This window comes from Mus pahari, chromosome 3 (assembly GCF_900095145.1).
Source record: "Mus pahari chromosome 3, PAHARI_EIJ_v1.1, whole genome shotgun sequence".
Taxonomy (NCBI): Eukaryota; Metazoa; Chordata; class Mammalia; order Rodentia; family Muridae; genus Mus; species Mus pahari.
In genome coordinates, this window is record NC_034592.1 from 94,751,139 (window position 1) to 94,761,664 (window position 10,526).

The window sequence follows — 10,526 nt, forward strand, 5'->3', positions numbered from 1 at the left end:
GAGAGAGAGAGAGAGAGAGAGAGAGAGAGAGAGAGAGAGAGAGAGAGGAAAAGGGAAAATTTCACGTTTTAGTTTTTGTGGTGGTTTTAATGAGAACTGCCCCCTTCCATGTATTTAGACACTTGCTCCCTAGTCAGGGTGAAGGTTTAGATATGACTTGCTGAAGAACATATATCACTGGAAACAGGTTTTCTAAGCCCATGTCTTTTTCCCATTTTCAGTTATTCTCTGGTTTGTGTTTCCAGTCAAAGATGTAATCTCTTGGCTTCTATTCCTGCCACCATGCCTTTCTTTTTCTACCCTTCTTTTTCTACCACTATGTATTCCCCCTGAAAACTGTAAGTCCAAATAAAAGCTTTATTCGAGAAAATAAAATAAAATAAAAAAGGTGATGCCCATAATATCTCTCCCAGTTTTCCTAGCTCTCCAAAACACACCCGTAGGGCTCCCCTTGCATTTTTTACTTTGACTTACTTGCCTCCAAGATAGTTTGCTGTCCATGGTCACTACAAGCGTTATCTCTACAAACTTGTACTGGGATGAACACAACTTTTTATATATATATATATATTACTAATGAAATTGTATGATGTACAGTGCTTTGTGGTAAATTTCCCATTAATTCAAAGATTTCTCTATAATTCTTTGAAGTCTAGAAGAGATATCTTTAAAACTTACTACTATGAAAACTAAACACTCCTCAAATTGGATGGAAGAGGGCAGGACCATGTGACTTGTGGTGGTTAATTGGTGTAACACGGGCCTTCAGCTGGCTGTCTTTTGATATTCTTAGGTGCAGAAATTATTGTAGAATGGCCTCAATGATGTATGATTCTGCCAGTTTCCTATCAATGCCATGGTTCTAGGATCAACTGCCCATTAAAATTATTACATCCACTTATATTATTTTGATATAAGTCTTACAAACTTACAAGGTCACTTGTAAATATTGAAATCCAAACTTAATTTTAAAGAAATATGCTTGGTTTTTCATAAATCATTCCTGGTATTTACTAATTCTCAGACCACTGGTGGGAAATGAAAAAGAATCTTTATGAAAATGTAGCAGAGGATGGCCTAGTCAGTCATTAATGGGAGGAGAGGCTCTTGGTCCTGTGAAGGTTCTATGTCCCAGTATAGGGGAATGCTAGGACCAGGAATGGGAGTGGGTGGGTTGGGGAGCAGGGGAAGGGGAGAGGGGATAGGGAATTTCCAGAGGGAAAACTAGGAAAGGGGATAGTATTTGAAATGTAAATAAAGAAAATATCTAATTAAAAATAGATTTTACAAAAAAATAAACAACCAAAAATACCAAAAAAGGAATATAAGTGAAGAAAATATCTAATAAAAACATACTGAAAAAAAAAAGAATCTTTATAAAAATCCAAGCAGGCAGGATATCTCAAATTATGTTACACTGTGAATACAATTAGGATCCAACACTTTTATAGTGGAGTAGAAAATTTAATGGTGCCAAATTTTAAACCTTGTGAGAAGTTTTATATTATTTTTGTTTTGTAATATACTTGAAATATCTTTTTGAGAATTTCATATACGAAAATGTCATATTTTGATCATATTGATTCCCTACTTGTCCTTTCCTCCAAGTCCTCCAGATCCAGTTCAACCCTCTCCAAAATCTATATTCTCATTTTTTTAAAAAAAATAATAGCTCCCTGATTCTAGTTTGTGATATACACTCATAAGAGTGGAGCTATCTTCTAGACTGTGACTGGCCTAACAGGGTTATAGCCTTAAAGAAATTGACTAATTTTCCCACAGAATCCTTAAAGTGCTAATAGATCATTCATAAGGCTGATTAATGCTGAAATGCTGGCTGGCTTGCTTTAGTGCAGCTCTGGAACAGAAATCTATAGCTGTTCTGAGCTTGCCAATACCGGGAGCCTTTAATATTCAGAATACTTTTCTTTTTTCAGTTAATTCTCCTAAAACTAATTCAGTTAAAACCTCTGTTTTTTTTTTTTTTTTTTTAAATCTTTCTGCTCCCTACTCTTCTATTGTCTCTGATCATTAAAGACAGGGTTTGGGGAGTTATATAGATGTCCCATTTGTGGCTGAGTGTGCCACTGATAATTAATCTCTATACATTGATCAGTTATGAGTTTCTACATTAATTAAACTCTAGTACAAAAAGAAAGGACTCAGATGAAATCAGAGGGCTTCAATAATTGCTTAGTAAAGAGATAAAGCTTTATATGGGAGATTGATCTTATTTACATTCAGTAAAATAGTATTAGTAGCTTGAAGCACCTGGGACTTAGGTTTTCTTCAGATATATACAAAGACACCCCATGCCTGTTAGCTACAATATGGAGAAACCAAGTTGATACTGACCAGAAACTTCTTCCCTTTTGACTATCTTTCATCTGATGTTACTATGCAAGCCTCTGGCAGGGTGTGTGTATCATCAATAATCTTACCCAGCTGTGAATCTAGTGAGCTAAAATAATGCCCCACATGGCAAGTTATAGTCATGGGTTAAAAAAAAAGGGGGAGGGTAGATTCAAGAATGTATATTATACAGTTAACCCACTGCTTTCTGATTTGATTTAAAGTAAATTGCAGAGGAGGAAACTTATCCATGTTACTGAAAATCTGAAAACAAAGGCCTAAAACATTATATTTGTCTAATGTCTTCTTAAGTATTACAAGATCATTAAAATGTGAAGATTAGTAACTAGTGTTCAAATAAAAAACTTGAAGACATACCAATGAGGTAAGAATGTCTAAAAAACAGAGAGATTTTTGGTCTTAGCCTTTCATGGCCTGTTAAGACACATGTGGTAATGGAAGCCCTTCAGTGGTGCTATATTGTGATAAGCCCTACCTATTCTCTTGGTCATAGGGACATCCCAAAGACTGAAGCATAAAAGACTCATAAAGACAAAAAACAATGGGCAGGGAAACATGTCCTGTGTCTCCAGAAGAAACCACATGGTCCGCAAGACCCTTCTTTATCCCAGTAGAGACCACAACTGGTAGAGGACTCTTCTTGGGCTTTTAACAGTAATCCCTTACTAGTCTTGATTGACTTTGACATCAAAATTGACATTGCCTCACTACTGATATGTTCTTGAGTACTCAACGGGAAATATAAAGAGCAAAATGAATGTTTACAATATAAAATTAGAAACAATATATTACAAAGGAGGGCTGGTTTTCTTTATAAATATTTTCCCCTTGAATAACTCAATTCTAACCCTGAAATTAGACTGTTGTTTGCTAATAATTTCTCATAAAATTAACTGAATCATTTATGACAAACATAAAGTAAAACATTGTGATAGAGTGGCGTTAAGAACAATACTGCCTTTGTGGTGACACATCTGTTTTCTATCTCAGAGGAAAGATATTTAAGTATGGTACATTTTACTATTATTGTGGTATTATTTACTAGTTATATACTATGTTGGTTTTTAAGTATGCCGTGTAGGCACAGTAGGAACTCTGTTACAATTCACATTTGAGTTCCTAAAATGGTACCTAGGTCTGTAAACTTGATAATGAACACAGAAGATATTATAAATCAAAGCAAACCCAGGGAAATGACACCCACATGATAAGATGGGGTAACCATTGCATTCATTTGTAAGACTGATTGCCAGAACATTGGTTCTCAAAACAGTTGACCTCATCACCATTACAGCAGTGATTAAAAAGGTATCTCACACAGAGACTCAAACTCACAATCAACTATATTCTAGACTACATTAAAATACTATCACTATCATAGATCCAGGCCAATAGCAGGGGCCTTAGCTCCTACGGCAGACACATGCAGTGTATAGACTGAAATCTTTACTGGAAATCTTATTCAGTCATATCAGGATTTCCCCTTCAGCCTTTCCCTCATGCTTCAGGTAACATAGAATTTTTTTTTTTTTTTACAAGAGACAATTTTTTTTTCTTTCTTTAGTCAAAAATAAAAGGACAGTCTGGAAATACTTAGGGGAGTCAGGCACAAGGGTCAGCATATTTATGTCCTCAGATATTTTTCTTGTTTTCTAAAGTCTAGAGGAAGATTTTGACACTGAAGATATTATTTAAGGGAAAAAGAAGCTTCAGCAGCAGAGAGCTGGAGAGTAGGTGTCATTCCCCTGAAGCCCTCCTCGGGGTGTCCTGAGACAGGAACTGAGCCCAAAGCTGAATTTGGGAGAGGCTTGCAGATGGGCCCTTGCACTAACAAATTATTTAGAGAAAAATAAAATGAATGTTATTTTCTGCCTGCAATTCTCCATATGAACATTAAAGATCATTATGATTAAGCAGTTAGTCTGAGTACAAAAATGCTTGGTCCTAGAGAATTGTTTTAAAAAATACTATTTATATGTTTAACCAAATGTTGTTTAGGATTAATGAAACCCTCACAGCTTTTTAACTGATCATTAAGCCCAAGATGACTGAGACAGCCTGTGTTTGCTGTATCCTATGACCTCCCTGAAAATCTTGGTAGCTATATTGGTAAATAAACAGGCTTAAGAAGCCAGAACTATCACTGTCATTTTTTTCATCCATGCTTGTATGACATGTGAATCCTTTAAGAGTTTGGTGAATCACAGCATATCAATCTAGGAAACAAATTTAGACTTTGTCCAGAAGTCAGCTCTAATTTGCCAGCTCATGCTTACTCCAAGGTGTACTAAAGTTATAACAAGTGTCTCCTCCTACTTGTCTGCAATCAAACACTCCAATATACCCTCAAAACCTCAGAAATAGGACATTATCAGTATTCCTCATTGTTGTGGAAGGTTCTTACTTTCATAATGTCTTAAACTATTAAAACTTTATAAGAGAATTTAGTATTTAAAAGAGAACAAAAATGTATACACACATTGTTGATCTCTTTAGAAATAGAAGTAGAATTATCAAGAACCATAATGTCATCATTTTCCTACAGAAATGCAGACTTGCCAAAGTTCTCATAGAGACTCTGCATGTCTTTAAGATTTCCTACTGTAGCAAGCTTCTCAGAGGAAAAAAAAGTTTTTTATTTTGTTTTGTCTGTTTTCTCTTTTGTTTTGTTTTGTTTTTAAGATGTTCAGGAATGAAAATGTTCTGAATGACACTGTCAGAAAGCCAACAAGAGCTGCATAAATGGGGTTTGAGTTTAGAATAAATGCCATTTCACTGAATTGCAATCTTAAATGTATGAAGTCAAATTCGCATCTCATTTTTCTTTATGATAACTTTTAAGACTTCCTCAGAGATGATGCATTGATTAGACAGGGTGTGTGATTATAACATAAAGGAAAATTGTTACAATGTCCAGAGCCAACCATTTCTATAAGATAGTTCCCTAAAGTGAAAATTAATGAAGCACAAATAGAAAAAGAAAAGTGTGTGTGTGTGTGTGTGTGTGTGTGTGTGCAAGCACACATGTACAGGCGCCCCCTTCTGAGGACATCCTATATTCCTAATATGTCAATTTTAAGATAAGCCTGAAAATGAAAATGAGAATTTTTATTCATTATTAAATTTTAAATCACAACTAAATGTGTCACACACATTTGTTCTATTACAATTCTATACACTAGATATTATTTTCATGTCAAACACACACTAACAATGTTAATATTACAGCTGTAAGTAGTAAGTGGGGGATTAAGGTACAGAACAAAAAAGAAAAAAAATTACTGTAACAGTAATTGAAGTAACAGTTACATTGAACTAACAACAGATACTCATTTTCTTTTATAGATAGATAGCTATCCTCCCATCTATACTGGTTTCCCTAAATGGGATGAGCATCATCAGTGATTGAATTTGAGTCGCAAAGGTATCATTACAGAGTTCTGCAACATTAGAGAATATTTATGTCTTAACATAGGATGATTATGTTTTCTGAGATTCCTAGACAAAAAGCTACATACAACTAATGACTTTTAGGACACAGAGAACTAGCCTTTCCCAGGAATAATACTGATTTATGATTTTTCAATTCAGAATGGTCAGTAACAATTTTTAAAGGATATTGACCTTACTTATAAAAAAAAACAAAACAAAACCCCCAAAATGGCAGATTTGGTTCACTAAATTAAATAATTTCCCCCCAAAGACAGGGCTTTCTTCACCTGGATCAAGAGAAAAAGAGAAAAATTCTTTGCCTTCACATTGCTAACTACCTGTCCTGTCCAACAGAAGAGAAATGGAATACCACTGTGGGAATCAGTGTGGATGTTTCCCAAACAGAATTTCTATTCCATATGATCTTGACAAACCATTTTACCTAAAAGGATGAAAGTCAGTTTAATGAAGTATGCATACTCATTAAACTTGACATTATTTACAATAACCAAGCCATGGGATCAGTCTACGTCCCCACCTATAGATGAATAAAATTATAAGATTATGTTGTCTGCCAGAAGTGGGGTTTAATAAAACAGTCTCAGAAAACCAAATGTTGTGTGTTTTCTCTCATATGTGGAAGCTGAGGGTGTGGTGGGATAATATGACACCAAAGTGTAAGTACAACACACTGGAAAGAGGAAGGGCAAGGATAAAGAGGGATGAAGTGTATAAAGATGACAACATGATCAAAATATATTGTATGCATGTGTGAAAATCTGGCAAAGCCCCACAGTTAGTATATTTAATATAGGCTAGTTAATATAGGCTAGTTAACATAGGCTAGTTAAGAGGCAGGAGGATAACCAAAGGTCAGAAATCAAGAGTCTCCATATTGTTCATAAATTAATATAAAAAGTAGATAAACTCTTTTCTCAAGGTATTTATCCAGTGACAAAGGCAAACCTAAAATCCAAGACACCAAACTTTCAGGACAGAATTTCCATCAGTTTAATATACACGGTTCTCATGAACAGCTCTGGAAACACTCCCAGGTGAGTGTGTCTTCCTCCTATTTGCCAAATTAAAATAGCTGATCCCTATTGTGAATTAACTTTCCTTAGCAGGTCCCATCCTAGAGGAAGAACTAGAAGCAATAAATGGCTGTTGAGCAGAGAATTAGCCTCCCCCAGGAATGAACCCCTTCGTGGTTATTCACATCAGAGTGGTCAGCCTTAGTACCATATACATACAAACAACACAACAAGGCTCAAAAGGTTGTATCTATTTATATATCCATGCATAAGCACTCAATATGTGTTTGTATGCAACAATAATAATCAGAGAAAAACAGGGTATCAACTTGAGTGTAGGAGGGGACATGGAAGGGATGAATGGGCGAGAACCTGGAGGGATTGGAGGGAGAAAAGCAGATGAAAGAAAGTGATGTTTTAGGAGACAAAATGAACTAGAGCCATTTAGAGAAAAGTTAATCTTAATTCTTTTTTGTCCTTCCTTTTCCTCATGTTTACCTTTTCACTAATGATAATTTTTTTTGTGTGTCAAAAACTGAAATTAAAAAAAAAAAAAAAAGCTCATGATGCACCATAAAGGAACACTACAAAATTCCATGACTTGCACAATTTATCACTCTTTTGAACAATGACAACCAGTCTCAAAGTTGAGATGCATAGTAAGATATTTGGGGGGGGGGGCACTTCAAGATTCCAGGTCCCCCAAAGCATCAAAGCGTAAAAATATAAGACAGTTTCAAGTTTTCAGTATCTTTCTTTTTTCCCCCATAATGTTTATACATGTTTAATGAGACAAGAAAATAAAACTTTTTGAAGTAGTTTATTTTTCCTTAGAACACTTTGAGCTTAAATAGAACTTCACAGGAGCCCAAATTCACCTACTCCCACCATCTCTCACTTTGTACCCAATTCCAACATACATTCAAAAGAGGATTCATGCAGATTACAGTTCCTGAAGGGAAGTTCTTTCAGCACAATATGCTACCTGAAGAATAAATCCCGACTAGGTTATTCTGGGGGTATCCAAAGTTTTTTTTTTGTTTTGTTTAGAAACAAAGCCAAAGAGAGATGCCTTAAAGCAGTCATTTGGAGAAAGAAAATTAGAAGTAAGATTTCAATAAATTTTTATTTCAGTGAAAATGAAATGAATACTTGAAAATTACATATTTTAATGATTATATTAACAAATACATCATAATTAACATTATTCACTCAGTAAATGGCATTAATGTTGAATAACTGCATAAGACAATACAATTTCCCCCATCTATGTCAAAGAAATATGTGCTTTATGAGAAGCCATTTAAATAAGGGAGCAGAACAAAGAATTATAAAAAACATTCTTGATCTGACCATGCCCACGCAACTCGTGAAAATTTTGTAAAAGCTAAACGGTGGTCTGGGAAGTTCCAGGAAGACCCAAATACACATAAAAGTCGGAAACCCGTAATAAATGTGAGGTCAGAAGATAAAGTTTTCCAAGGAAATTATATCTGGGACCAGTCAACCCCTGGGATTTTTCCACGAATGCATTTATTATACAATTTTTCAAGCTCAGCACAAGTAATAAATTTTGCTCTTGTGAGTCTTACAGGGTACTAGAAGCTCATACTGAGGAAAATATCACCCAAAATTTCACTCTTCAAACCCAGGGGTGCTGCAGGGACCTTCTCTGTTTAAACAGTTCACTGCAATGCACAGAAGGAGACTTAAGCGATGTGAACAAACAAGTCCTGACATGACAGATTCTGTTCCCTCTCGGGCGCTGTGCGGCTCCGGATATCAGACCCGTTGCAGGATAATGCATTAATAAAATGAGGTCCTAACTTTACAGAGTTCCACAGCTCTTCAGCACAATACACGAGTGAAAAGGATGCTTTTGCAAGGAGATGCAGAGCAGGATGTAGTGCCCGCAGGGAAGAGAAAGAGAATTCTCACTGACCTTTTTGCTGTTTAAAGGACTGAATGGAGCCTGAGTGGTGGACCATTTTCACTCTGCGCGATCCGACGGAGTTGAGGAGCTGTCGGGGAGGGATGCGGAGGAATTGCAGCCAGACTTTCCAGAGACACTCCTGGGGCTCTGAGTAATCCCAGAGCCACCAAGCTCATCGCAATCTGACACCTGCTTCAGCCAGCACTTAGCTCTGAATGCTGTGTGCCCGCCGGTCTCATCGTCATAGCAACGTGGGAGGGCAGTCCGTGGCCGGCTCCCCTCAGTGGCTACTTCTGAAATAACCCCACATCCCGGCTGTTTCTCAGTGCTGCAGTGAGGGTGGGTGTTGTAAGGGGTTTAGTGCACGTGGGAGAGGAAGAAATTTCTTAAGGACAAGGCATAAATCCAAGCATTCCTTTAGAGCTATCACTAATGTACTCATTTTCAAGCTCTAAACCTCCTTATCACAGCCAGGCACCAGTATTAATTTCCTTGAAGTTGGTCTGTAAATAAATAAGGGTGAAGCTGGCATCAGTCCTGACAAAAGGATACTAACATATGTAGTGCTGTTTTCCATCCTTCCTTCTTAAATATTCATGTGGGGGAGACCACAACATCCATGATCTGTCTTAGATAAGCACAAAGTTCTAGCATGCAACATTTAAGTTCTTTTCTGCTTCAGCTACTTTAATTTTAATTTTTTGTGTGATACTGAAAGGTTTAATTCTTCCTAACAGATGCTGAAGAAATATCAACGATGGTACTCAATATAATCATAATTAATAAGCCATAAAAATAATCTTATATTATAAAAAGAACCTGAAGCTCACAGCAACAAACAAGTCCCATTATCACACAAATGGGAATAGTGTTTGGGAACACAAATTGGGAAATGAAGATACCTAATAGCCAAAGAGAGGAAGCAAACATGGGAGGACCACACGCAGTGGTTAAATGAAGGTAAGAACCAGCTCAAAATGGTTTCCAGTGTACTCTCTCTCTCTCTCTCTCTCTCTCTCTCTCTCTCTCCTTCCCTCCCTCCCTCTCTCTCTCTTCATATAATCATGGTTTCCTGATCCCAAAACCGAAAATTCCTCCCAAAACAAGTTACATAAGTTATTATTGAGCAGACATGCAATAGGGACTGTTGGCTCCTAAGTTTGAAATTGTGTGAGACCAATAATTGAGAATAAACTGAAGGTCCAACTAAAAGTAGATTTTAAAAATGATAATGAAATTTCACAATTTTTAAAATCTCAAATAATTTGAATTATTATTAACTTTTCTCTGTCTTCATACTTGTTGAATGATTCAAAGATGATAAATGTAGTAATATCAGCTTCAAGGAAAAAGGCATTCCCATTATTCAGAGACATATAGACCCCAGAAACTTAAAATTGTGGTTAATTCTTATTTGTAATGGTTACTTATAAAGTAGATAGACTCAATAAGGCAGTTCTCTGGGTTCTTTTTATTTCATTAGTAACAGGATGTGAGGTCATCTGAAATAAGAAATGGAACAGGAAGGAGGAAGTCAGAGACACCAGAGGTTCTACTGCAATGTACCCTGAGTAGAAAGAATATCAAAGACTATGCCATGATATTGAGCAGTGAATAATAGACACACACACACACACACACACACACACACAAACACACATGGGACTTAGTGTGCCTACTGTGAAATGAGGATTTATCAAAGACCTTGTCTATTGTCTCCAAAAAGACATGGTAGGTGGCTGAACAGATGTCAA

At 36.2% G+C, this 10,526-nt stretch overlaps 1 protein-coding gene across 2 annotated transcripts in view; it reads right to left on the minus strand.

The window, feature by feature from the left end:
* The window catches only part of Ano3 (anoctamin 3), a 285,933-nt gene extending 276,811 nt beyond the window's left edge, over positions 1–9,122 (minus strand). For both annotated transcript variants that reach the window (XM_029536331.1, XM_029536329.1), the window contains exon 1: positions 8,782–9,122. In XM_029536331.1, the coding sequence (XP_029392191.1) occupies positions 8,782–8,827 (46 nt within the window). In that variant the 5' untranslated portion in view covers positions 8,828–9,122. The remainder of the gene's footprint in view (positions 1–8,781) is intronic.
* Between the last annotated feature and the right edge of the window lie 1,404 nt (positions 9,123–10,526).